This window comes from Tauraco erythrolophus, chromosome Z (genome assembly GCF_009769465.1).
Source record: "Tauraco erythrolophus isolate bTauEry1 chromosome Z, bTauEry1.pri, whole genome shotgun sequence".
NCBI lineage: Eukaryota > Metazoa > Chordata > Aves > Musophagiformes > Musophagidae > Tauraco > Tauraco erythrolophus.
The window spans coordinates 21,452,171-21,480,030 of NC_141496.1; the positions used below are offsets into that span (position 1 = coordinate 21,452,171).

A 27,860-nucleotide genomic window follows, 5' to 3' on the forward strand; every position below is an offset into this window, starting at 1 on the left:
CTAGAATGAACTCAGATAACTATTAGAAAAAGCCTTGCTGCTGTGCTTGCTCTCCTCAGACTCATGGCATTTCCACAGACAAGCTATCCCATCAGCCGCCACAGAAAAGAGCCTGCTCTGATCTGGGCTCAGGGCTATATGCAAGACTCTCCCTTTGTGACCTGCAAGATAAAATATGTACAAAAAATTGAAAGATACATCACAATTCTACACTGATTATACCAGTCACTTTCACCAAACCCACCCACAGCACGGCTTGTTCCGCTTTTACTGTAGCAGCTCAAAATGCTGCTGGATGTGGGGAGCTAGCATTATCTATAGAATATTTTCACATTAAGAAAGAGCTGAAAGCAATATTTTCTTATCAGGGACCAGGCTTTAACTGTCAGGACTGCACCGCATTAAGAAGACATTTCTGTCAACGGAGAACATTGAACCTGAACTCTTGATTCTCCACTGCATTTACAACAGCAGTTCCGTCTGTGTTTGGTGATGTGTCTCACAGCTGAGCTTTCCCATCTGGCTGCACACGCCTTGCAGACAGTTTGTAGCTGATCCAACAATCATGAGATAGTGTTTCCAGCTGCTTAGTTATTACTGTTACAGAGATCTTCTAACAGTGATCCCACTTAATAATTTATTGGAATCATATATTGAGTTTGTAGTTGAAGTAAACTTGGGGAGCCCAACACTGAAGGCCAGAAGCTACTCCAGTCTAGGAGCACAAAGAACATACAAAACTCATTAATCTGGTTATACAAGTATCTCCCTCAGTAGAAGGAACTGCAGGCAGAAAGAGCACGGTATTAAACTGAGACTGTTGAGACCTACATTAACCTCTGCTTTTCGGTCTCATCTACCACACTGTCAACACTAAGCAAACCCATGAGGTTTTTAGGCATACAGGGGCTTGAGAAATTAGCAGCCTTTTTACTGGCCATTGACTTCTCTAGTTGGGCGAGTTACTGATAATCATGTAGGTGAGCTAGTCACCCAAGGGGAAAAAAACGAACTTCTCAGCCACAGTGTATCTCATCTAAAACAGACCAGATGAACCACATCCTAAAAGGAAGTGTGAAGTTATGAAGGCAGTTGTGAGTGGCCAACTTGAACAAACGTAGGCGGCCTATGTCCTCCCATCATCTGTACCTGAGCTCTCCATGAGCACAATAGGGATATCACTTCTTTAGCTCAAAATAATATTATGAAGATAAACATGTGAGGAACTGTAAAGCCCTCTGAAACTGATATTTATCACAATGGTACCTGATGAAAATCCATAGAAGTGTTGTAGATGGACAGTCTGTCCTAACTTTGTGAAGCTGTTACATTGGTTCTCCGGAGCCATTGCGACTAAAAGCAAGTATCTGCTGTCCTGGTGCTGAGTAACGTGTGTCCCACCAAAAACTGGTGACCAGAATTTTGACACCACCACTAAATTATTTTGGCTAAGTTTAATTTTCAGGCTTTGCTCCTTCTCAAGTCATTGAAGTGTACACGGTCTTTGTCAATATTTAACACCATGAGTTTACAACTCAGCGAATTCTTTACACTGTCTCCATTCAGTGTCTGTACCAACTCTGAAGGAAGAGCTGGAGGTGCAGACTTAGGAGGCACCCAAAACTATCCAAAACACTGACTAAAATCTGATTAATAGTTTCAGTCAAAAAGACGTGAATGGGGACAGGCAGAAATTAGAAAAATTGTAATTATTCATCTCCATCTTTTCTGAGTGGAGAAGGCTAGGGTTTTATTTCATTGTTTCAAGATCACATTCCGATACTTTTCAAAGCAATTACATATTTTGTTTACCTGCATGTTTTCTTTGATCTACAACAACTTTTCTAAGGGGAGGGCATTTATATCCAAAATCAATCTTTTTTTTCTAGTAAATTACTCTAATACTTCTATCAGAAGTATGTGAAAAATTAACTCAGTGCTATAAAAAGGTTACTGCCTTTCAGCTGTTATTCTGTTCTGAGTATGGCCAGTAACAGGCAATCTCAATTACTAAAGTACTGACAGTGCTTCCTTGTTAGTGAAGGTCTTCACTCTTTTGCAGGAGGATTAAACAACCAAGATTCAGTTACAATTTATCTGTTCGTTGCTTTGGGTGTACAACTCGTGGTTAAGGGTGTCTGAGGCTGATTTGGAACCATTTCACAGTCATCCATCACAGTATTGTTTCTGAACACATTTTGATACATTTGACAATTTCTTCCAACATTCAACTGCTTACAGTAAGGTAATAAGAGTCTTCATAATCAGGAATATATCTGTGTAACAATTGCCTTGTCTTTTCGTTCATGAAAATTAGTTTCTCTTGCAGACAAGTAAACTGAACAGGAAACAGGACAATAAGTAACTTTCCAGCTTCAGCAAGTCATCGATGCATTTGACTTATATGGTCAATGAAAACTAAATTTACCTTTGAGAATAGCATATGGTGTAAATTAATTTTCATTTCAAATAATATTTTCAAGACTTACAAAGATTTGAAAAACCTCGAACAGTAGTTAAGACTAATGATCATGCCACTTTCCAGATCATTTCTCAGAACATCACAGGACATGACCTTACGAGCTCTTAAGGCAGCAGACTCTACTGCCCTCTCTCTTCCATCCATCCATCTTCGCTTTGACTCTCCTGTGCTTTTCTTTTCTCTTATAGGCTAGTGTTGAAGTCAACTCCCTGGTTCCACTCAAGTCACTGGATCCAAGGACAGCATCCCAGTATAGCTGGGATTTAATAATCAGGAAAAATGCCTTCAAATGTAGCAATAGGATACAAAAAATATTCATAAATATCAGCTGTTAGGTCAAAAATCCAAAGCTTCCTTGACCATATCTTGTCAATGAGTGTGAAAAAACAACCATAGTTGTGAAAATGCAGCCAGTGTGCAAATAATTTGTTTGTTCTTTTAACTTCAGATGCTTCTATTGAATTACTTCAGTTAACAACGAAACACGTAAAACTTAACGGATAGGAGTGACAGCAAGCACCAGAAACAAGAAGGCTTAACAGCAAGGAACAGCTTTTATGTGTAGCATGGCCCTACAGCTCCATGGACCAACAGAGAGCTTTGAGGAAACTCCACTTCCTCTAGCTGTCAACATGATGTAAGTGAAACACACTGCACTGCATTGCTTCACAGTCAAAATCACTCATGAAAACCCGCACAGCTCTAAATAACACCTGGAGATTTATTTCAAATGTCATTAGGAAGCTGGTTCAGTATCCTTCTACAATGAGCTGCGAAACTGGACAGCCACATCTAGTTGGAGTTATCTAGAAGGCCATCAGTCTAGGATATATTGGAAGCAACCTGACATTAGCACATTCCGTCCGTGCCTAGTAAGCCTTAGGAAGAAATGGAAATCCACATCCTGCGCCTGGGATGGCCTTAGAAATCGTAGGAGAGAATTAAAACCAAGGAAGTTTACAGAAGTAACTTATACTATTATCTTAGTAAGTCAACATTTACAATCCCATGCATCAAGATTGTGCACATGAATGCATGTGTGTAGGCAGAGGAAGGATGTGCAGATGACTGATCTTTTAACTCTATTTTACGTAAATGCATAAGGTATATACTTGCAAAAACACACTGATTAGACATAGTCAACTGAAATAGTTCAAGCTATTAAGTGAAATACTTGCCATAGAGTTCTGATGCATTGATAAGCACAGGATACTTCCATATTTTCACCTGATTTCCAGGAAGGCCTTGTCCAGTCATCAGTTCACTGGTTTTGGGTAACCAGAGCAAGGAACAAATCTACTGCAATTTAAAATTTTGCTTTAGTTTTCAGAAAGGGTCAACATGCACCATTCAGCAGATTTGAAATGTCATCTACAATGTTTGAACAAGCTACTGAGAAATAGTTCCTGCAGAATATTTACTTACACAGAAGGATCTTTTCATTTCATGCAACACTTCAAACTACAGTTGCATTATTGTTCTATCTTAACAAGATAATGGCCCACCAGTATAAAACCAAAGCCCTTCAAACGCATTCTCAGCTAAGCTGTAATAGCTCCAGGAAAATCAACAGCTATGCTGCTTTACTCCAGCTGAGAATCTGTTCCTCTGTCTCCTAATATTCAAGCTCCAGAGACAGATGTTTGCCCTCTGACTCTTACACCTCTTCTCACCCCAGCACTCTGGGAATTTTCCCTTCCCCCCAACATTCTCTGCACATCAAGAGTTTTGGCCAGAACTATTATTGCCGATAGGGAAAAGATGATGAGAAGTGTCTGGCCGCAAGACCACCTCCTCTTCAATCACTTCTGTGTGGAGACAGAAGTGGTGAATGAGAAACAACAAACTGCTTCTGAGTCCAACCACACACTGCAGTGCCGAACGTAGCACAATTGCACGCCCAGAGAAAATCCTGCTGTTCCTCTGATCACAGAATCACCCCCAAAGTCAGTGTGAGTTTGCCAGATGAGCACAGCTATACAAGAAGAGCATAGCCTAAGCATGCAGACATTTCATCATTTCACCTGAGAATCTGTAGCTGCACTTTGGATTATTTTCTCACGATTTATGTCCCAGACACGCAAAATCCCATCTTTCATTCCACCCCCTGTAGCAAGGACTTCAGACTGCCAAGGACACCAGTTCACAGCCTAAAAAAAAAAAAGAAAACAGATGCCAGAACAGACTAGGAGGTTAGCTGAAAAAAAAGAGTAGATTTTGCTTAAAAGCTTACTTGGAAAAATGAACCACAACAAGCACACAGAATGTATCTTTGGCTTTTTTCACCCTACACCATGCTCTTCCTCCACGCACACAGAGCAATGTAGAATCCCAAAATTCCAGATGCTGCTTCCTTTGCCACTGCTTCACAGTAGCCTACACTGTCCCACATATGCTCATAAAACTCCAAGTTCTGTGCTTACCCTTCACAGGCCACAGATTACACCTCAGTACCAGAAGAACTCAGCAGGATACAGTCTTACAGCCTGAGCCAAACCATCACAGAAGCCTAAGCAACATGACTTACAGGGCTTAAAAGAGACCTGGTTCCTTCGGAGATATTGCCAGGATATGCCTAAGGTCTGGCCTACGTGAAGAAAAGCTACTAAGAACTGAATTCGACCTATTTCAATAACGTCCTCTAACCCTTTAACACCGATGCTTCAGGCCAGCGTCAGATTCTTCTGGGAGGACAAACAGCTTAGAAATGCTGGACTCCCTTGCTTCTTATTGCTGATAACTGTCCTCTCTCCCACACAAACTGAGATTTCATAAAGATAAGAATCTAAGTTGTCTCATTTCCAGTTTCTTACTTCAGATTCTTTGCTAGATTCAAAGCTTTCTTTCACGTCAGCAGTGATGTGAAAATACGGGCAGGAAGGCAAAAGAAATCTCATATTTAAAATAATTTCAACAGAGAGAATTTTCCAAAACTTCAAAATTGAAAGATCTTATTTGTTAGCTTGCAAGTATTGCACCACCAAAGTTTTCTATGCAAAACAGAGGAGAAGGCTGTAAACTGTATTTCTATTTGGCATTATATTTACAAAGGCCTACCAAACCAGTAAAGTTTTCTCATCAAAGCCCTAGCTAATTTATCCGTGACTTGGAATGAGGAGAACTGGTCTTAAAATTATCAGCATCACAGTCAGGGGAGAAGAAACTAATAGAAATCGGTGAGATAATTTGAAAACTTCCCTAATCGTTCACATCAACAATGTGATTTCATGAAAGCAAATACAGAAAAGCAGACATTCCTTCTCCATATACCTTAACTGCTGAGGAATGAGGTATGGTTTTCAGTGGCTGTGACTGCAATCTCACACCAGGGTCACTAGGCCAGATATTCAGTATACCATCGCTAGACCCACTTGCCAGCAACTGGTTGGTTAGTGACCATTTCAAGCTGCAAATGCTCTGTTTGTTTTGGCAAAGAGTCCCAACATGGTGCTGAGCAACCCGAACATCATGGTGATGAATAGATCCTAGTCGTGAACCACTGTAGATGAAAAAATACAGCATGGGTTTAATGTTAAAGAAGACAAGCCACATCCATCACACTGATGTTTCTTCAGAGGTTTCAGAAGCAAACCACATCAGAGTGAAACGTGTCTGCAGAACAGTATTCAGTAAAAGGAAACATAAACCAACCATCAAAAGCATGCCCTAGCTGTAGAGGTGGATGACAACAGAAAGGCAACCAAGCAGCTGCTTGGTTCAAGCCAGGCAGAATACCTGTTCTCTCTCTCATGGCTTTCATTTCCCTGAAGATATATCGCATTTTATGCCACTGATCTGCACCCTGTTCAACTGACAGCCCATTTAATAAAATATCTTTAATGTAAACTCTTTCCTGTTCTTCATGAAAAGTAGTTTTGCAAGATTATTTTCTCCAAGGCCAGATATTACTCCATGCCTAACAAAGAGGCAGTGTAAAACTACATGCTCTGGGAAAGGGCTTACTGGAGAGTAACAGCGTGTTCTTTGGTTCTATCCCTTCCCTTGTCCCCTTTCTCCCTCCCACTTCCAGGCTTAAAAGAAACCTGCACATATATTGACACGGTTGTACTAATTGCCTGTAAGGAAATGGATGCATGGTTCTGCAGCCAGTACCGTCAGTCTGCCAAAGAAAGAAATACCCTGACTGGAAGCACAGTTACTGTTACAGCTTAGCTCCTGGTTATGGGTTTTACACGTCAATAGCAGTGTCGAACTGAAAATACCTGAAAACATCTCGCAGCACATTTTCTTTTCCTGCCTTCCTAAAGATATTATCTACATTAAACCTATGACAAAAAATAAGAGCTTCCTGCTGGAAATTCACGCTTCCAACTATTCTGATGACACTGAAAAAAATCAGCAAGTTCAACACCATCTTTCTGAGTATCTGAGAAACAGGTATCTGACATTACTGCAATAGGTTAATTTAAGGCAATAATGACTGGAGACTTTCCCATACTGGCTCTCGAAGATTTTTCAGATGCAAGTTGAGTGATTTGGAAGCTCTAAAAATGCACACACAAAAATGACTGATTGCAAGAAATGTCATTCTATTGTGCTTGTATTATGGACTTGCCAAGCTCCTGAAGTTCACAAAAGCACGAAAGACTCCAAACAAGCAGTGCTCCACTGAATATTAAGCACATTTTTATGGAAAATACCTATGAAGATACATGGGAATATGTGCATTATATGCAAAAAACATCATCATTCGTCTCTTGAAAATTTATATAGATTTTTCCTACTTAATTAGAAGCAGAAAACCTAACCAAGAGAAATAGAATTGAATTACCAGTGTAGGCCATATTAAAGTTTTCAAGTAATATCAGTGGCATGAGTGGGAAGGAACTGGGCTCCTGAGAATCCTGGCGGAAAGGATGTTTTTCCACTTGGCATAAAAAGAAATCAGAATTATTTGCTTTTGACACGAAAGATAGCATCTGTTTTGCTAATGACAGCTGAGGTAACAAAATTTTTGTGAAGCATTAATTTATGGTACTGAAATTTATTTACAAGTTCATGACGGTGTGTTGTTGGACTATTTTTAACCACAGAAATCAGTATGTAATCCCGAAGTATCAATTGTCCACTGTAAGAATGCTGCTCTTATTCTGGTAACAATGAATATCAACTCCACGCCTCTTTTTCTACTCACACAGATATTTTAACTCTGCCCTAATATTAGAATGAAATGGCTAGTTTCAAACCTAGAAAGAGAAATAAATGTTATCTCAACCTAATCTGTCAACTGTAACGGTAGTTCACAGGTTCATGCTGAATTTTATCATCAGTTTCTACTCAGAGAGATCTGTAATTTAGTAAGATCTATAAGTCTGCTGTTTTCACTCCTTTGGCCAAGCTGAAATGCAAACTGAAACTAATGCTTGCTGCAATAAGGTTATGCTCCTTGGCATTGGCAGGCCGTTCTAGCTGCATCCTTGTAACTTAACCCACCCAGCACACCTACTCCAGCAACAGCATTTTATTAACCCGTTGTGCAGCTGGTATCTCTGTACCTCACTCCACTCAGAAGACCTAATACAGTCAAAACCCAGTGCATCTTATGAATTCAAAATAAAACTACCTCTAATGTTCCCATCCAGAGATACTAGTTTCATTCTGAGTTTAACAATAAAGTCAGTCCACCCTTGCTATTATTTCTGCGTTTAAGTAAAACAGAAGACTATCACATCCATCATAAATAAGTCTCCTATCAGCCCCTTCACGTCTGAGTCAAAGATCTGAAACAGAAAGTGGGAGGAAAAAACCCACAAAAGAGTATACTTGATCTTTCTCATCTGAGTCTCCATATTGCAATGATTCTTAAATACAAAATATTCACCACCTAGTGTAAAATTCACCCTAGGCAAAGCAAAGGTCAACCACTTCAGTCCTCTTTGGGTTGTGGGTAACAATGAGCTGGCCTTCCCTTGTAAATACACAGATAGAGAGGTGTGCACCTGCACCAGCTGTGTTTCATTGTCCATCTGAAAAGACAGATGTAGTCTTGAGATCAATGGAGGGGCAGTCTAAACTACATGCCCTCTGCCCGGCACCAGGCAGGCCATGATTTTTGGAGTCCAGACCCACCGAAGACAATGCAATCTCAAGCGCAGGCTTTGCATAAAACCAGAGCCACGGCCTCCACATCCTAGTGAAATTCTGCAAGTGGTGACAGCTTTCTGGAAGGAGAGTAAGAAACAGAGACTAAAGAGGCAGGCCAAATCTCCCTTTGGCTGGTTTCCCGCCATACAGTATATCTACATGTGATTTCTGAGATGGCCGATAAGTAGAGGGACAGGATAAATCACCTTTGAGCAAAGCCAGTGAAAATAGCTCAAATGAATGGGACATTTGTCTAAGTAAAAGCAGCAGGACTCTTTCTGGGAATATTCTATACCACTCACCTGCTTAGGATGTAATGATTCCAGCTCAGAGCTCCAACTACAGACAGGTGACCAAACATATTTCTCAACCTCTTTTTGGTTTCAATGTCCCACAGCTGTCAATCCAAAACAAACAACAAATACAAATTCAACAACAGAAAGAAAAAAGATCTTTCTTTTTTCACTTGTTTGCAAGGAAGCCACTGCCCAGTTCTGACTTGACATATGGACAACCTCAAGTTCATTTATTTCACAAGTAAGACATGAAGGAGTATTTCCAAATTTTGGCACCTGTATCAGTGATGTTGAAGTCAGACAAGATTGAAGGCAATGCACATCTCTGGGTTTAAAACTATTTATTTACATGTCAGTATTTGGGAGTCCATACTTGAAAGCACTGACCTTCAGTAGTTTCAGATTGCTGACTCAAGACTGCAGCAGGTAGGTCACCATATTATCTAGCATCTCAGCCAAAGTCCCACAAAAATCTTCTGATAACAGGACTGTCCTACACCAGCAGGCTGACGTGCATGTGCATAATCAGACTGAAGTCAAATTCTCATGTGTGAATCCATAAGGAGAGTTTTGGCTTGAGTTCTCAAGGCATTGATCACTAGAGTGATCTTAGCAAGAGAGATACCAGAAAAAATATCCTGTGCTTAGTAAAGTAATTTAATGAAAGTGTTCCTCTTACTGGTGAAAAAAAAAATCTGATTGTCTATGGACAACTGAATCAACCATTAATTTAGCCATCAGCTTTTTAGTGGCTTCAGAGGCTCCATTACATATAAATAACACTGGATGTCACTAAGCTGTTCAGTAAGGTGCAGCATGATACAGGGAAGTGCTATATATCATCTCCAGCAGAGTTCTGTAGCTTAGCCAATCTTTTTCGTTTGTTTCCTTAAAAAAAAATCAGTATCAAATTGTCTTGAGGCCATTTTAGCTAAAAATGGAGAAAGACTAAAAAAGTAAATTATCTAGTACTTGCACTTCTCCATCACTGGTGCCAATTGCAAGGCAAGTTCCTTCCTTTATCCAAGCCAGAGATGAAATGTATTTGGAATTGCAATTCAAATCAATGCTTTCAATGGCTTGAAGAGTTCCTCCAGTCCAGATGTGTGCAGCAGGTCCTACAGCAATAGCAATCAGATTTTCAAGGCTCCAGTCCAGTATGTTTAGATCTAGAAGAAAGCTACTAAAAATTACTGCCAAAAAAATTGTAGGTAATAGGATAGGGCGAGGGGGAGTATAGTTTGGGTTAGAAAGGCTGGGGGTTTTTTAATAGCTATGGAAAAACTTCAAGAGAATGCTCTATGAAACCAGTACTATCAAGTATTCCTCCCACTTGAAGGAGTTCATCTCTAACAAGCCAATGTCTTCATAGGGCTAATCGCCACAAACTGGTACGACTGCACAGCAGAATCTGACTTACAGCTTCCCCACTAGAATTTTTTAATCTATCACCCTGCATTTTGGATCACTACATCACTCACACTAATTTCTGCCACTAGAAATGAGGCTTCTTCACCAAGAGCTGTCATTCCAAAACCACCCATGTTCCAAGGTAATTCTTGTTATTCAGGAAAACATACAAGACAGTCTATATGCTACAGTCTGTCCTATATCCTCAGGTTAATGTTAACATTTACCATGCACATGATAGGGAAAAAAAATGCATAAAGGAATTAAGGAAAATCTGCCCCTAACTCAGCAAGTGTATGATGGAAATGTAGTTTCCACCGCCCCTGATGCTGCTTGCATTGCACTTGCAGATCCCGGCAAAGCAAGTCACTACAGCAATTAGCCCCAGAACAGCCTGCAATGTCAGGTAGGCCAGAAGAAGTTGGTATAAAACATTTAATAATACCAACCCAGGACATTCTTCCATGTCAAGGGCAATCCTCAGCTGACTATTTAGGGCAGCTTAAAAGTAATTTTGCTTGACCCCCGAAGCATAGAAAACTGCTATCATACACCAAGGTCTGACATCATATTCCGGTAACTTAAATCAGTCTGACAAACAGCTGAATCCATCAGTCAGCTGTTTGACTACAGTCCTGGTTGTTGCAAGCAGAAATAAGTATTAAGAAATCACTTCCAAAGACTTCTGTTAGTGCTGTTAGTCTTGTGACATTCCTTGTGCATAATCAGTGTAAATCATATAAACAAACCTCTGTCCTGTTATTAGATACACAGGAACACTTGCAAGGATATGTTGAAAAAATCTCCACAGGGACAATCACAAACACTTGCACATACAGAGTTGTTTGTTAGATCTTATGAAGTGTTAAAACATGTATTTGCTGCTGTAGACCAGAGATCCATGTGTATTCATGTGTAACTTGTGCACGTTTAATTTTTGACTATGCACCAGCAAAGACCTATGTGAGAATTTAGTTCAGAAGGTATCTATCATCCAAACCACAAACAATGTCACTGATGTCTCCCAAAATAAGAGATTTCAAAGTCTGTTCAATAAAGTTGCCACTGTGTTGACTGGCTGCTAGATATCCAAGGCTGATAGCTGAAACATTTAACTTAACTAAGTGGAGGTAAGTACATTGGTTTGATTTGAAAGTTGTACTGAGATCTATAGCTGAAGTAAACTGTGTAAGAGTTAGGCAGTAGTGATTCTAGAGTTTGCCTCCATTTTGGGACAGGCAGTTTTCAAAGAGGCATCCTTATAAGAAAAATGACATCATGCTTATGTCCTGCAGAGTTTCATTTTATGTGAAGGGGACACACCTTCACCATCTTTCTTGAAACATACAAAAGAATTCCCAATCTCCGTAAATACCACCACACAGGAGAAATTAACTTACAGTAATCATTGCGCAAGCCAGCAATATGAAGCCTCCCTTCTGGTTCCAAGGGTATGGAAGGCTTCATGATGGTAACCGCTCTAAACTCATTCTGGGTCCCCTCTTGGCATCCTGTATGTGAAGATTCATCACACACAAACCAGTAATGCAAAACACCATCAGTTATTCTCAGGCCTAAGCCTTTCACATTCCCATTATATTTGTCTCTCCATGGTCCAGAGGAGGACAGAAGGGCTAATTTATCCTGGGTAACCCCAAAATACTAGACACACTAAACTAGGTGAAAGCCACCTTTTACCACCTCTTAGAAACCTCCACAGATTTAGTCATCTAGAACAGAGAATAAGGGTCCACTATATTTTAAATTGTACCACAGCTCAACACAGAACACAGAATTTTTGTCTCTTTTGCCTTAGTTTTCTGTCAAAGTTGTTAGTAGCAGAATGTTTTGTATGTGCTCTCCCACTTCAAAACCCCCTCGTGCAACAATTAACTTTTTTGCTTTCTGGTGGCAATTTCCCACCAAAAAGTCTCCCCCATCAATACCTAACCACAGGAAAAGGTTTTCAAAGCGTATGCACTTTGATCGCAGCACACTAAGCCAGAAACAAAAGCAAATACAAATATGAGCAAGTAGAGGAGTCATCCTTTGTAGTCATTGTCTACATTATGCTGCAAGGATTCCTAAATATCACAGAAAAAAAAGCCAGATCATTAGCACTATGAATTATTTAGTGCTAGATTTTTATGTGTAAGAAATTATCTTGCTGTAACGTGCAGAGCAGAAAGCTGGAGATGCACATTTCTGCACTTTTCTCTGTGTTTTGACTTCCTTTCTGAATTATTCTCCAGAGAGGAGTATTTAGAATGAATGTCAAAAGTTTCAAGGGCAGAAGACATTACTTATCTCTACAACTAACCCGTGTTCAAAAAAACACTGACAAAGTTTTGGTACTCTGTAACTTAAATACACACATAAACATCCTATATGGAAGTCCAATGACAAATTATGGAGAACTTATTTCACACAGTCCTTCCCTACTCTGTCCTCAATCTTCTCCTCTAATCCAAAACTGATTTCTGTCAGACAATGTGTTTCTCCTCTCAATTGCGGAACCCCACCTCTCTCCAAATAAAGACTGAAGATGAGCAAGAAGCAGGCCACAGTGATTTTCTTCTGTATCTAAAACTTCGTGGCATTAAACAATCAAGCAGTCTTGCAGGAACAACCATCTCAGACCTGGCCAATGGGATATGTAACCCTGCATTTTAACTTCAAAAAGGTCTAATATCACTGAAATGAGATGTTTCTGTACAGAAAAATCTGTATTTCTAGTATCTAGATTTTTGAGGGGTTTTTTTGAAAACTTTTCCAAACCTTTCTGAACCCAGCCAAGTAAGGTAATTCAGGAAAAGGCACTTAATTGTAACAGTTGGATGAATGGCAACACTTCAGAAACACTCTGAAAATGTTGTTCTTTAACACTGGTAGCTGGTATTGAGCAGTGAGATATAAAGGATGAAATAATTTCTGTAACTCATTTCAGATTTCTTTCCTCTTATGAGTAATTCATCTACCCCAAATTCATACTAATCACGCTTTCAGCTCTATTCGCGTACTTCATTGACACAAGAATGTGCGTAACAGCCTTTTTAATTAGTGGAAATTAGGCTTCATTATACCATTTTGTGTTATTTTGCCTGGGTACTAGCAGGTATCACTGACTTTTGATAGGATTTAGGCTCTCACATGCTTGTGTCACTTCTCAAAACGAGACTCAGGAAGTGGTAAGTAGTCAGTGCTGTCACACCAGACCACTTGATCAACACGCAGGTGGGTAGAATAAAACCTGGTATTCCTGACACCTTTATTCATTTGCCATCAAGAAAAAAACACTGTGACTAATCTCTATACTGTTGTTATTGACTGCTCTGAGATGAGTCTTATTTGCATGGAGAAGAGTAACAAAAGAATATATAAACCTATCACATAGCCCCCAACTTCTTCTACAGGAGCTGAACTCCAGATTCATAAAGAAGCTGTTGTCACTGTTTTTACATCAGCATGAATCAGGCCTTGACTCGCAAGAACTTGTCATACACAGAAATAGCCAGATCACCAAAACAAATCATCTGTCCAAGACAGAACACAACAAAATATCAGTTTGATATTTAATGAACTGCCTCACACTCAAATAATTCTAGGAATATCTGTATTATTTCACAGGTTAGCTCCTCACATCCCACCTGTTTTCCAATTGCCTGATCATCCACACTCCCTTATGCTCATTCATTCCTAAGGTACCTTTTGGAGCAAAATAACCAATTCCCCCACAGATGAAACCAGAGGCAGTTTGCTCCATCTACCTTTCCCTACAGGTAGGAGAACAAGATCCCATCATCTCTGCATATCTTGCACTCTCACGTACCCAAGAGTCCATATGACACATATCCTGTACCCATTCTGTAGCACAACCCCACATTATTTGTAGGGTTCTGAGACTGAAAAGCGGAAAGGAAATAAAGTTGTAGAGCCACCAATGCATCAGATGGGGCCCAAAAGAGAGACAGGTAAAATACCAGGCACTAACTGCACTGGAGGAGGTGGAATACTATCTCTTCACAGGCGGTGGGAACTCTAGAAGTAGCCCCAAGCAGCACAGATCTAAGGTACTTTGTACTATTCTATAACACTTACTGGAACAGGTAGATGCACTTGCTTTTCCAGTATAGATGCAGCCTGCTGTATCTTACTGTTCAGCGTGCACAAGAATACTTGCTATATTGGAACATACCTTTCCAGATGCAATTGCTATTTTCACAGACCTTCATGTCACCACTTTCTGCAATGCTGTATCCAACCTCCTGGACTACTGGAAGCTGAGAAGGATATTTCTGCCAATACAATGAAGTGAAAACATGAATGAATGAAGAAATCTGTCAAAAAACGTATTTAAGCATCATGGATAACACAACTCCCACGAACACAGCTCGTTACATAAAGGCTTCAAAACAGCTTGTCTCTTGGATAGGTACTCAGTAACAAACACAGAACATCAGTGTCTAAATCACGTGCTCTAACTTAAGCCACCATCTTTCCTTCCATAAAACACCAATTCACTGCTAATGGTCCCACAAACTTTAGCAAAGCCGTTTGAACAAGGCCATCTTACTACTGGAAGAGGTCCCAGGCCCTGTACATCTTTAGGTACTACCACAGGCCACCTGTCAAACCTTAGTGCCCTCTTGTCCTCTTCTCAATTGGCATTTGGGCTAATTCTACCAGCATACAATGCCGTGTTTTCTGCATGCAGACAGTAAGTTTCATGTCTCAGGCTTGCTCTATAAGGAAAGATCTGCTTTGCCGTGCATACACTGCAGGGCCATTGATTCCAGCATGAGACCTACTGGGTGACAGAGTCTTCCCTCAAATCAGGGTCCCAGAGCCTGGATTTCATGATCCCATTCATTAAACTAGTATCACAATACTAAACCGAATATATACACAAAGTATTGCAGAGGAATAAGATTTTTTTGATTACATTATCATCTCCTTGGCTGTCAAAGAAACAGATGATGCAGTAGACAAAGATAAGAAAAAGGGATATCTGAAATGTTATTGGAACTTTTTCTTCTTTCAAAAAAAAATAGCTTAGGTCTTTAGCCAAGATTCAGGCAAAGGCTCAGACCAGGTCACAGGATACGAAACGCTTCACCAATCCCTACTAATATGCATTTTTTCACAATGTTCACTGAATTGAATGTTCTGATGCCAGTTGTCTGTTTGGTCTGTACTTCTTTATTCACAGTCAGGTGGACATGTAGTTGATGTATTTACCAGCCACTCAAGATTAGTATGTTCTTCCTCCAATGTCTGTGAAATCCATCCTTCCAAGCACACTCAGTGCTACTTTTCTTCAAAACCCTGTTGCAATCATGATAAGAAATGTCTTACAAAAACACAGCTGGAAAAAAAGTGTTTCTCCTTTATATATCCCAGCTGTTCTACAGTACGCCTTCAGCTTTGAGAAGCACTTTCCGTAAGATTCCTATAGACAACTTGGCAGAAAGCTAATCAGATTGCTTGGATCTGTGTCCCTCTAAAATAAGTGCAGACATTTCTGTGGAAAATCAATTGTGTATACAAGGAAGTAATCTTTTGGCCCACAAAGAGACCACACACATTCACTGGAATGTGAGAAGATTTTATTTTCAATGCATCCCATCCCTTTATGCTACCAAGCAGCACAAATTAAATAGTCATTAATTACTATATCTAATAAGATTAATAGATTTTTGTATGGTTTTAGCCATGACTGACTTCCAAATGGTTTTAGGAAGACCTTGGGTTTTGGTCATCTCACGATGCTATCTCAAAGACCCCCACATCACATTTGTAGGAAATGGTTGTGGTCCTTGATGTAAAACTCTGAATATCTTAGTTCTAACTCCACTCCTGCTTATAAATTACAGTGTAATTCTAGGTAAGTCACTTCAATGTAGACATGAATGACTGACACATAGTTCGCACTGGGACCCAGGGAAGACTGACACATAGCTCACAATGGGACCAGTACTGTTTAATATCTTCATCAATGACATAGACAGTGGGATTGAGTCCACCCTCAGCAAATTTGCAGATGGCACCAAGCTGAGTGGTACTGTTGACACGTCTGAGGGACAGGATGCTATCCAGAGCAACCTGGACAGCTCGAGAAGCAGGCCCATGTGAACCTCAGGAGGTTCAACAAGGCCAAGTACAAGGTCCCGCAACTGAGTCAGGGCAAGCCCTGGTATCAATACAGGCTGAGGGATGAAGGGATTGAGAGTAGACCTGAGGAGAAAGATTTGGGGGTACTAGTGGATGAAAAGCTGGACATGAACGGGCAATGTGCACTGGCAGCCCAGAAAGCCAACCCTATCCTGGGCTGCAACAAAAGGAGCGTGGCCAGCAGGTCAAGGGAGGTGATTCTGCCCCTCTACTCTGCTCTCGTGAGACCCTACCTGGAATACTGCCTTCAGCTCTGGAGTCATCAGCACAGGAAAGACATGGACCTGTTTGAAGGGGTCCAGAGGAGGGCCACAAAAATGATCAGAGGACTTGAACATCTTTTCTATGAGGAAAGGCTGAGAGAGCTGGAGTTTGTTCAGCCTGGAGAAGAGAAAGGTCCAGGGAGACCCTATTGCGGCCTTTCAGTACTTAGAGGGGGCTTATAAGAAAGACAGGGACAGACTTTTTAGCAGGCTCTGTTGCAAGAGCACAAGGGGTAATGGTTTTAAACTAAAAGAGGGTAGATTCAAACTAGATATAAGGTAGAATTTTTTTACAATGAGGGTGGTAAAACACTAGAACAGGTTTGATGCCCCATGCCTGGAAAGATGGGACTTTGAGCAAGCTCATGTAGTTGAAGATGTCCCTGCTTATTGCAGGGGGGTTGGACTAGATGACCTTTAAAGGTGCCTTCCAATCCAAACCATTTTATGATTCTATAACTAATAGTGAAGATAATGACATGTATGGATCTTTTAAATGACGTTACATTTTAAGGAAGGAAGAATGTGATACGCACGTCACCTCATAGAAAGTTCTTATCATCTCATAAAAATGTTTTATTAAATTTCTCTGTGGGGTAGATTCAACTAAGATTACTAAAACCTTTGAGTTGTGTATTTTAACAATTCCAAAATTCATAGACTTTCCAATTAGACCATGGAGGAGGGTGGGAAGGAAGAAAGCACTGCTGTTGAAAGGACGATTTTCCAGATTATTTTGCTTTATTTAGAAAGGAAAGTGTCCTCAGGACCAGGTTTCCCAGAATGTTGAAAAAGCGTGGTCTTTTTCCAACATCCAATGACCTTCAAGGGTACAATTATTACAAGGTACTATTATTACAAGGTAATAATAATAATAATAATAATGTACTTCAAGGGTACATTATTACAAGGTACTTCAAGGGTACAACTATTACAAGTCAACAAGCCTCTTAGCCCACCTGCCCTGACACTACCTGCTTATCTTAGAAGCTGAGCTTGATACCCTCACAGAAACTTATCAGTAGTATTATTTAACGATTATAAACCACTATGTGCAAGGACATTGAGTATGCCTCTCTGAAACAACCTTACTCAATAGTTATGGTCAAAAAAGTAATCACGTGAAAACAGCTATCAGCATACTCAGTACTGACCAAGCAACTGGTGCAATCAAGGAAAGGAGAGCACAAGAAATAACGTAGTCAAAGACTAAAAGTTCACAACTTAATATATGAACAGTCACAATTAGATAACACTAAAATAGAGAGGTGGTTTTGAATGTAATGTTACGGTAATAACTTTTACTAATACAGACAAGTATCACCGTGCTTCAAATGAGAAATTAATTTTCAAGGAGTTAGTGAACTTAAACAGGGGGGTGGCTGGAGCATAGGTTTATTTAAGATGACAAAAAAGCAATGGGTTATGCCTAAAAAGAAAAAAAAATCATGTGTCAGTGTCTACCAGGAAAAACAAAGGGATAACGTGTACAGTAACAGAAAACAGCATCTAAATGGGAAGTGATCTTAAGTCTTGTTTCTCATGTTAGGCGGATTCCATGTGCTCTTTCACTCGGCCAAGAATCTGACCTTCTATTGTCATGAAAAAAAATTTATTCTCAGGAAGCTACTTTTTGGTAAATGTTTCATAGCACTTCATTCTGTTTACGTGACGAAATGAACAGCTACATCCTGCACAACTGAAGAAATAATCTTCTTCACACATAGTGGTTAGTAAAGCAAGTGGAAAACTGAGTCATTCATGCATTTCACGTGTATGTTTTACAATATATGCTTTCCCTCAGAGGTAACACACGTTCTTGAGGGCTTCATTAACTGGGTTTCGATTTTAGTTTGCAGGACGATAGCCTTGAGGAAGGGAAGAGAAGCTGAATCAAATAAGTGATGAAGTGATTCCTCCCGACATTTCTCTAGCAGACATTTCCTAAATGGACCTCTTCTTATTAATGATCTCTATGTTAGTAAGGCAGTATCCGCATAACAGATTTCAGGCCAAAGATAGGAAAACAAGCACATCAGGAAAGTAAATACTCTATTTGTACATTTGAACACTGCATTACTCACCTGTTTCTTCTCTATTTCAGCTCTCCTCTTATTCCTTCCTCCCGAGCCTGCTGAAGCACGACTGCTAGGTAGAGTCACAACAGTTTTCATGATGGAGAGTTTCTTGGGCACCTGAGGTGTCACTGGAGAAACAATTTTAATTGGAAAAATACCATTACAAACCATACACAGGTGTATTTGTCAAGTACTTTTCAGAATAGCACTGATTTTGTAGTAGTAGTACTCTAAAAGCAGATCTGACACACTAAGTGGGATAATGCAAATACCAACATTTGAACCAGTCACCCTGCTTTCCTTTTGTCAGTGAAGAGAAAGAGACATTTCTACAGCACTATTCATCTTATCCTAAAAGAGATGTCTAGAAAAGGTCAGATTGATCATTCCCTTTATAAAGAGTGCCTGTGTACTACTGCAGCTCATACCCAGTCTTAGATTTATTGACTAGTTACAGAGGATCCTACCCCATAGGAAATCAGTATCTGATTTCCCAGAACTATATAGGCTTTCATGACTGCTAGTAGAGACAGCACACAGGACTTTTTGTTCTACAGCCTGAAGTAGGGAAGACTTCACCTTGTTTTAAAACCTGAGTTTCCTAGAGCCGGGCATGTATTATTGAACAGCTCTGGTATCCTGCTTAGCAGAAGACAAGAATTTCACATTCTGACCAACAACCATGGCATCATAGGAAGACATCCTGAACACTAAACAGGAACTATTATTTACTCTTTAAAGATTTTAATTATTAATCAAGAAATGAACTTTGTTTAGTTCCCTATATCTTCCAGGAAGCTCTTCTTGTACATACAGCATGTAAACCCATTCCCCACTTTCCCCTAGCACTGCTGGAAGTAACAGTCAGTGAGTTCAAAGGTTTTGTTTACCCTTCCTCAGCTCCCTTTGTTGTTGATGGAGAGAAACAGTCTCCTCTAGAGTGAGTTCTCCAGACCAGGTCTGGAGTACTGAAAGTTTGATCTGTGCTCTGAATGGCCCTCAGAGAATTCTCTCCCTAAGGTGAACTGAGTGTCCTTCAGCCGCTGTCTCTTTCCCAATACCTGAAGCCTTACGCACCAGAGGCGAGACAATAATACAGGGCAAGCTTTCCCTTCAGTGAGCATACACTATACCACATGCAGACTGGTCCAAGTTCTACAGTTATGGCCGGGTCTGCAGTAGCTGTGTGTAAGGCAAACGAGAAGCACAAGGAAGGGAAGGAGACAGGCCTATATGAATTCTCCCGCTTTTCTGTCAGTTAATTAACTATTCCAGATATGAAAGTGCAGCAACAAACTCCATGCACTGTTACAGCCCAGTGCAACTTAAGCCTAGTCCAACACAACTCCCACCACTGAGGTAAAAAGACTGGCCTGTGGTAGGCATTGCTTGGCTGAAGATAAGCCTTCCTTTCCTTTCCCTTCACCTGCACCCCCACCCCACCTGCCACTGATGGCAGCTATCTGTACGACCTGCTGTCCTACACTGCCAGCACGCTAGTAACAAGAACCCTGGGCTCAGCTTTCCTGTCATGACAGCTGCGTGCTCCTGAGAGGACGCCAGCCCTGAGCTTGCTCTGCCTGTGAAGATGCGCACAGGCTGCTGCTGCTGCGCACCGCCATAGCCAGAACCGCTGGCGACTGGGGCACAGGGGGACACCAGCCCACTCCTTACACTAATTCCCCGCCCCAGGTTATTTCAGAATTTCCTGCACGAAGCCATCTTCTATACGAAAATGTTCCTTTGGTTCAGACCTGGAGCCTTCCCCGGCGTGCCGATGAGCTGGGGCCGGGGAGAGGCACGGTGATCGCTCCCGCCGCGGGCCCGGCGCGGCTCCTCATGGCCGCCTCTCGCGCGCAGCTGCTGCCATCTTGTGACAACGGGGCTGCTCGCCACCGCAGCGCGGGCCGCCAGCCTCCGCTCAATGGCGCTCTCAAACGTCGAGTACGAGTACGTGGTGCTCTCCGAGTCCGCGACCTGCCCAGGGGAAAGGCGACAACACACTACAATTAGTCGTGACTTAGTATCATGCAGTCCCTTCATGCTGTTTCAGGTTTTCCTCTGCCGTGCCGCGTGGGCTCAGCCTACCGCAGAGTCCGCAGGCCACGGACATGGATGTTGGGATGAGGATGGCTCCAGCAGCCAGTCACTGCATGGAGAAAGCCGGAAGGGGAGGAAAAAACAGAAAGAAACCAATGTTTCTGGTCAGATAAGTACCCTTGAATCAATTGTCACACAGAAAGCTTGTAAGAGAGAAGAAAACTAAATTTTTGTCATTTATGCACTAAGCTTCAGCACTGGCCTTTGAAAGACCCAGAGCATCTCCAGCCATTTAGTGCAGGACCTTGGGCCTGGCCCCTCCTGAGACGAGCGTTCTGGCAGACCCATGTGTTGGCAGTCTGAAACCAGGCTGGTTCTACACCCAAAGAACTTACCTCACTTCTCGTTTCTGAATCTGCTCACCACTGCTGTGTCTTGCTCATTTTGCAGATGACACCAAGTTGTGTGGTGGTGTGGACACGCTGGAGGGAAGGGATGCCATCCAGAGGGACCTTGACAGGCTGGAGAGGTGGGCCTGTGAGAACCTCATGAAGTTCAACAAGGCCAAATGCAAGGTCCTGCATGTGGGTCAGGGCAATCCCAAGCACAAGTACAGGCTGGGCGGAGAATGGATTGAGAGCAGCCCTGAGGAAAAGGACTTGGGAGTGCTGGTGGATGAGAAGCTCAACATGAGCTGGCAATGTGCACTGGCAGCCCAGAAAGCAAATCGTATCCTGGGATGCATCAAAAGAAGCGTGGCCAGCAGGTCGAGAGAGGTGATTCTGCCCCTCTACTCTGCTCTCATGAGACCCCACCTGGAATACTGCATTCAGCTCTGGAGTCCCCAGCACAAGAAGGACATGGAGCTGCTGGAGCGGGTCCAGAGGAGGGCCACAACAATGATCCGAGGGCTGGAACACCTCTTCTATGAAGACAGGCTGAGAGAGTTGGGGCTGTTCAGCCTGGAGAAGAGAAGGCTCTGGGGTGATCTTATAGCAGCTTTCCGGTACCTAAAGGGGGCCTACAGGAAAGCTGGAGAGGGACTTTTTACAAGGGCATGTAGTGATAGGCCAAGGGGCAATGGATTTAAATTAAAAGAGGGCAGATTTAGATTAGATATAAGGAAGAAATTTTTCACTCAGAGGGTGGTGAGGCAGTGGAACAGGTTGCCCAGAGAAGTTGTGGCTGCCCCATCCCTGGAAGCGTTCAAGGCCAGGTTGGATGAGGCTTTGGGCAACCTGGCGTAGTGGAGGTGTCCCTGCCCATGGCAGGGGGTTTGGAACTAGATGATCTTTGAGGTCCCTTCCAACCCTAACCATTCTATGATTCTATGATTCTATGTTTTACTTTGTATGTTATCTTACACTTCTTAATACATTAAGGCATAGCTAATAAAGATTAAACAACAGATTTATATTTCTTTCAAACTCATTCATAGACCAGTTTGTGTCAGGAAAAAAAACATAAAATGTAAGAATGTATCAAAATTTGAAATGTAAGAGCCGAGATAATATTGAACACAAGATTTTGTTTTTCAGACAGTTTTAAAGCAATGTTTTAGGGAAAACAGTGAAAGTAAAAACAGTAAGGAAGCACAGCAAATATAATAGGCTTCTGAATCATCATTAGGTACTCCAGTAAATATTTATAACTTATTAAGTCTTGTATTTTTTTTATTTCTGAAATAATATTAGATGCAAATTACAAGCTGTTGAGATGTAACATAGACGCCAGGATTTTGCATGTATTTTCTGAAATCAACACATTCAAACTTGCTTCTAAATTCAGCATTCGTCACCTGTGCTTGCTTGTTGAGTACAGCTTTGTTCATTTCAGCACAAAAGTCTGTGCCTTTTCTGTCCCCATCACTAAAACACCATGATCACAGGCCTCACTGTCAGGCAGAGATCGAGCCTCACACATCCACAGATCACAGGAAACACCCAAATACGGAAATCTCACAGTATTTCCCAAGCATCTCTCTGTTACACAGAACTGTGTGAAACTCTCTATATAGTCTTGTTAAAACTAAATTAACGTGAACCTTAGATATTAGAGAACATTACAGAAATGGTTGAACATAACACTATGCTATTGTACAAATCAAGGATAGCTGAGGTGATATCAGTCACTGAAAAGCAACAGACCCCTAGATTCTAGGTTTCATGTTCAGAAAGTCTCCGTCTATTTTCATCCTTTAAAATTTCTGCCCTTATGCCAGCCTACAAACAAGGAGCTTCTCTGTGTCCCATGTACTGTAGAAATTTTACAAACAGAAATTTTCACAGCAGCTGATGAGAAGCAGGACAGAGGTGGCTTCTGCCATATTGCCCTCCTGCTACCTAAACAGCTGGCCCCAGACTGCTTCTCCAGGTGTGCCTGATAGCATAGGTGCCTGCTGCTGAACAACCCTGCCAGGGACACCTGAAGGGCCACGGGGATGTGTCAGAGCTGCTCTACAGACCCACAAAAGAGGCCCCTCTCAAGACAGTGTGCAAACACTGGACTATCCCACACAGGTCAATTAAACAGCAATCAGCATCCTTAGGGGATGGGAACACACTTTTCATTCTTTTTTTTCCTCAGGTGGAGAGATTTCTGTACTTTACCCAAGAGCTCTGAAGCCCAGCAGAAGCACAGTGAAATGAAACAGCCACTTCAGCAACAGGGACAAAATGAGCAGCTTGTTCTCTCCAGTCCAAGTTGCGAGTTTCATATTTCAGCTCCTCCTCCACATTCCAGGCCTGCCCAGGCTCCTCTCCAAAGATTTTGAAAATGGAGCCTCTCACAACTACTTATCCTCTGAAATACTCAGTGCCCAAAGCTAGGGTCTTTGTTGTCTTTCTGTCCATGGTTTTATGTACCGCCATTCTCTGCCTGCTGCAACTCAGATTTTTTAAACCTAAAATAAAAGATTTTTATTCTTTCGAAGTCAAGGATTCACGAGGAAGAATCGTTTCCTTGGAGAAGTACAGAGGGAAAGTAAGTTACAACTTCATTATATCTTTGTCTTGAATCTTTTCTGAAAAAAAAGGTCTTAATTTGTAGGTTTACAAAAAGTTTGCTATGGGAATTTTCAGCAGAGATTTGTGCTACATTCCTGTTCTTCAAACTGTAAGCTGGAGACAAATTTCTTTTATCTAGGCCTGCTCCAGCAATTAAGTATTAGATCTAATACATCAACAAAAATGTTTTTTCATATTCAATATGAAAATCAATATAGCCTAACAATACAATTTGTGCATTTTAATCTTACTTAAGAATGGTAGCATGTTACGTTGAATTCTGGAAGTCGATCTAGTAAATACGATTTTTTTTATCTGACCTAGATATCTGCTTTTTTACACACTTATATTTAAACAAAGCTGTAAGTTTAAGTTTATCTATTTATTGAATTTTTAAACCAGATTATCTGAAAGTAAGTGTCTTAAGCTACTATCATCCTTATCTGTTTAATAAAATTATGATCAGACAGATCAAATTTAGGCAGGAATGATTGTGGTAGTGGGAGATGCCATTTTAAGACTTAATTGTAATCTCCATGCCATCTCTAGGTTTTTTTCTTACTATTATTACTTTATTTCTCTGAAGGCAACTTTGGTTGTAAACGTGGCCAGTTACTGCCAACACACAGACAAAAATTACATCGCACTACAGGAACTACACAGAGAGTTTGGTCCCTCCCACTTCACTGTGCTGGCTTTTCCCTGCAATCAGTTTGGAGAATCAGAGCCTAGTTCAAGCCAGGAAATAGAATCTTTTGCCAAAGGAAATTATGGAGTAACCTTCCCTGTTTTCCACAAAATCAAGATCCTAGGATCAGAAGCAGAGCCCGCCTTTAAATTTCTAACAGGTAACTGTTTTCTGTTATATATCAAGCTGCCTGTAACCATGGTATACACCTTAAATTCCAGTCTGAGTTTGTCAGGAAACATCGTAGTCTTCATAGTCTATGGAGAGAAACAGGCACTCAGCATACAATTCATCTTGTTTCAGTGTGACTCTCAAAAATACAATCAGAAGAGTTGTACCCTGAAAGCATCCATTTCTCCTCTCCGAGTATAAAAACAGCCTGCTGTGACCAGCCCAGCTAGAAACGTCCATCTTACAGATGTATAAACTTGAGTGCAAAGAGTCCCACCTACAAAATCCCATTTCAAATTGTGTCACTTTTGTTGAAAAACAACTTTTCTCATGGACAAAAATGTAACTAGGGGGGGGAAATAAAATTACTGGAAGATTTTCCATAAATACATTCAGATAAGAAGATTGCTTTTTCAGCAGAGTCATATTTCCACCTTTATGTAAACTGTATTGTAAAGCAGAATGATATATTCTGTAGTTATATATAATCACCGATTTGCATTAATGTGGCTGGTGAACTTCAGGGCCCAGCCTGCAAAACCCACTCACACAAACATTCCTGATATAGTAAGCATTTACTGACTTAAAGCCTCATACTCTCACAAGCAAAATGAAACTCTCTTCAGTTGACCAAATAGCTCATAGACCCAAAGCCAACATGAAAAGTGTCTCTGAATTTTTCTGAGCTCTGACCCACACTGAACGCTAATGTATGAAAGAAAGGATAATTAGAACATAATCCTTCTCTATCACATCATTTTAACTAGAAAATAAGGTAGGAGAAGGTCCAAATCTGTATTCCATCTCCCTGCCCCAAGACAGGATCACAGTTACCCCAATCAGTACTACACGTGCTTCTCCAGACTATTACAGTAGTTACATGAGAGATTCCAAAACATCCTGGTCTATTCCAGTTCTTCACAGCTCCTCTTCTCAGAAGGCTGTTTCAACACCTAAACAAAATCCATCTTACACCACTCAAGTCTGTTGCTTCTTGCCATATCCTCTGTGATACCTCTTACGTACTTGAAAATTATTATCATTTAGGAGTCATTTAAGTGGTCACTATTGTCACTGTAACTGCGTTTCCTTCCTACCTCCTCTTAGGCATGACACCAAAAACCTCAGGTAAAGCCTTGTTGCTCTGAGTTGCCTAATGTCCGGTGGAATTATTGAATGCACTCTGGAGGTGCCTCTCAGTTCATTGCAGAGGAGATTAGAGCACGTAGGTACCAGCTGGGTGGGATGAATCCAGATTCTAACTACCAGTGCAATCAGTATCAGACATTAATACCTATAGAGAAGCAGAACAGCCATATTCACTCAGTTGGTTGTTATTTGACGTGCTGTTCACCCACAGGAGGCAGAAAGATCCTCTGGTACTTAAATACTTTGAAATAAGGCCTTTTTTTTCCTGCATCCCTCTGCTTCATATGAAATTACTGTGTGTCTTCAATTAAAGACGCACCTGTTTTCTTTGTTTAGGTGTACTGACAATCAGAACATTGAATATCTTCATGCTGCACCCCCTTGTGACTGTGACTGTTAGCTACAATTTGTCCAGCACTGTCAGATAGCCTAGTGCAAAAAATCCACTGGCAGCACGAACATGGTGCCAAGGCCTTTACGCAACTGCTTCTTGTTGCTTTCATAGCAGGACAGCATTTTGTTGGGCCAGCACAAGGTTTGTGGCCTCACCTTTCCTCAAATAATGCCCAGCTTCCTACATGTTCATACTTTGTATGAGTTATGCATTAATGAACACTGGAAGAATATTCAGAGATGGGGCTATGTTACTTGAAGTTTGATCCTAGATACAACAGCTCAGCAAAGATATAATTACTAGCTGGGCCAGAGCCACCATGACATGAGCTTTATCACACCTGTTTGCTTGCCATGGGGTCCCCTTACATTCAGGACATTATAAATGTAGTCCAATGGCAAAATTCAACCCCTTGCTTCCAAGAATCAGTGTAAGGTTCAGCGCTGTTCCCCACTGGACACCTGTTCCCCACTCAAAATCTCCTCGAGTTTTCTTCTAGTTCTTCTCTCAAACTGAGATTTCCCTCTAAATCTGTGAGATGCTCCAAGGACAAAGACAGAGTCAAGAAACTGCTTCTGCCTCCTCTAGGAGCCACAGTTTCCTGATAGCCCCTTATCTCAGAAATTATCTTGCCAGGTGCTCATGATAGCAAAGACACTGGGAAGGTTTTGCCTCATGGGTTGAAATTAAGCTACCACCAGTATGACTCCTTGCTCCCATTTCACTTCCCCTAAACTGGCATAAAACTGGGGATTCCCCAAATGAGTATGCAGCCTCATATCCTACTCCCTAGGAAGCCGAGTGTAGTAAAAGTAGGAACTCTTAAACTGTTTCACAGGAAGAGGAAAGTATCATTCACTTGGCACTTTTCAGATCATTAACGCCAACCAGTAAATCTATGCCCAGACTACTAGCAAAGAACAAAGTGGGATTACTTCAGCATAAATAGTAGGAGAATCACTGCAGGGTAATGAAACAATGACAAGTGTAAGTCACTAAAATGGTCTGATGCCATTCTTACAGATTCTTCGAAGAAGGAGCCTCGATGGAATTTCTGGAAGTACCTTGTCAACCCAGAGGGTAAAGTTGTGAAATTCTGGAGACCTGAAGAGCCCATAGAAAGTATCAAGCCAGAAGTAGCATCATTAATCAGGCAGATTATTGTGAAAAAAAGAGAGGACCTCTGAAAAAGCCATTCAGGCTGTGAATCCATTCAACAGCATGGGTACACAGACTTACTACATTCCTGGGAAATGCTGCTAGACGCTAAACCATCAGGTAATTTTACTTCTCTTTGGCATTAGCATTTTTAGCTACACTATGTCTATTAGTGTTGGATTGGCTCCTGCAATGGCCTTGAGAACCACTGAGGTTACTGAGAACAGGCAGGGCACTCTACCTTGCAGGGATGGACCTTCAACTTGCACAAAGTTTCTGAACATTTCTTTAAACTGCTGACAACAGCTAATTAAAATTGTGACTACCAGGGAGATAGAAGAGTTTGTTTCCCATCTACCAGTAACAAATAGATTTTGATATTCCATTGACACATAATTGCCCTGACAGAAAGACGTGGGGCCCAGAGGCATCATACCAGGGCTTGTAGAG

The 27,860-nt window shown here is 41.2% G+C and overlaps 2 protein-coding genes across 5 annotated transcripts; one reads left to right on the forward strand and one right to left on the reverse strand.

Moving 5' to 3' along the window:
* Nucleotides 1-20,848, reverse strand: CDC20B (cell division cycle 20B). The gene is made up of 10 exons (XM_009990486.2): nucleotides 20,560-20,848; nucleotides 18,812-18,933; nucleotides 14,489-14,588; nucleotides 11,694-11,804; nucleotides 9,856-10,052; nucleotides 8,890-8,984; nucleotides 5,753-5,981; nucleotides 4,507-4,632; nucleotides 3,661-3,778; nucleotides 1-161 (listed from the first exon to the last, which is right to left on the reverse strand). The coding sequence occupies exons 1-10, from the start codon at nucleotides 20,846-20,848 to the stop codon at nucleotides 1-3; spliced, it is 1,548 nt and encodes a 515-aa protein (XP_009988788.2).
* A 2,772-nt stretch (nucleotides 20,849-23,620) lies between these two features.
* Nucleotides 23,621-27,439, forward strand: GPX8 (glutathione peroxidase 8 (putative)). Of its 4 annotated transcripts, none has more exons than XM_009990484.2 (3): nucleotides 23,621-23,827; nucleotides 24,437-24,698; nucleotides 27,276-27,439. In XM_009990484.2, exons 1-3 carry the CDS (start codon nucleotides 23,621-23,623, stop codon nucleotides 27,437-27,439), a joined length of 633 nt encoding a protein of 210 aa, XP_009988786.1. The 4 variants fall into 4 exon arrangements, with proteins under 4 accessions (XP_009988786.1, XP_086485609.1, XP_086485610.1 ...); XM_086629483.1 differs by having other exon boundaries at nucleotides 23,621-23,674; XM_086629484.1 differs by having other exon boundaries at nucleotides 23,621-23,674; nucleotides 24,563-24,698.
* Nucleotides 27,440-27,860: the final 421 nt, after the last annotated feature.

Coding starts and splice junctions, on each gene's coding strand:
- CDC20B (XM_009990486.2), bottom strand. CDS start 20,848: ATGAAGGGACTGCATGATACTAAGTCACGACTAATTGTAGTGTGTTGT. Junction 14,589..18,811: donor CTGAAATAGAGAAGAAACAG/GTGAGTAATGCA, acceptor TTGTATTGGCAG/AAATATCCTTCTCAGCTTCC. Junction 10,053..11,693: donor TGGCTTGCGCAATGATTACT/GTAAGTTAATTT, acceptor GCTTTCTTCTAG/ATCTAAACATACTGGACTGG.
- GPX8 (XM_009990484.2), top strand. CDS start 23,621: ATGGAGCCTCTCACAACTACTTATCCTCTGAAATACTCAGTGCCCAAA. Junction 23,828..24,436: donor TGGAGAAGTACAGAGGGAAA/GTAAGTTACAAC, acceptor ATTTCTCTGAAG/GCAACTTTGGTTGTAAACGT. Junction 24,699..27,275: donor CGCCTTTAAATTTCTAACAG/GTAACTGTTTTC, acceptor CCATTCTTACAG/ATTCTTCGAAGAAGGAGCCT.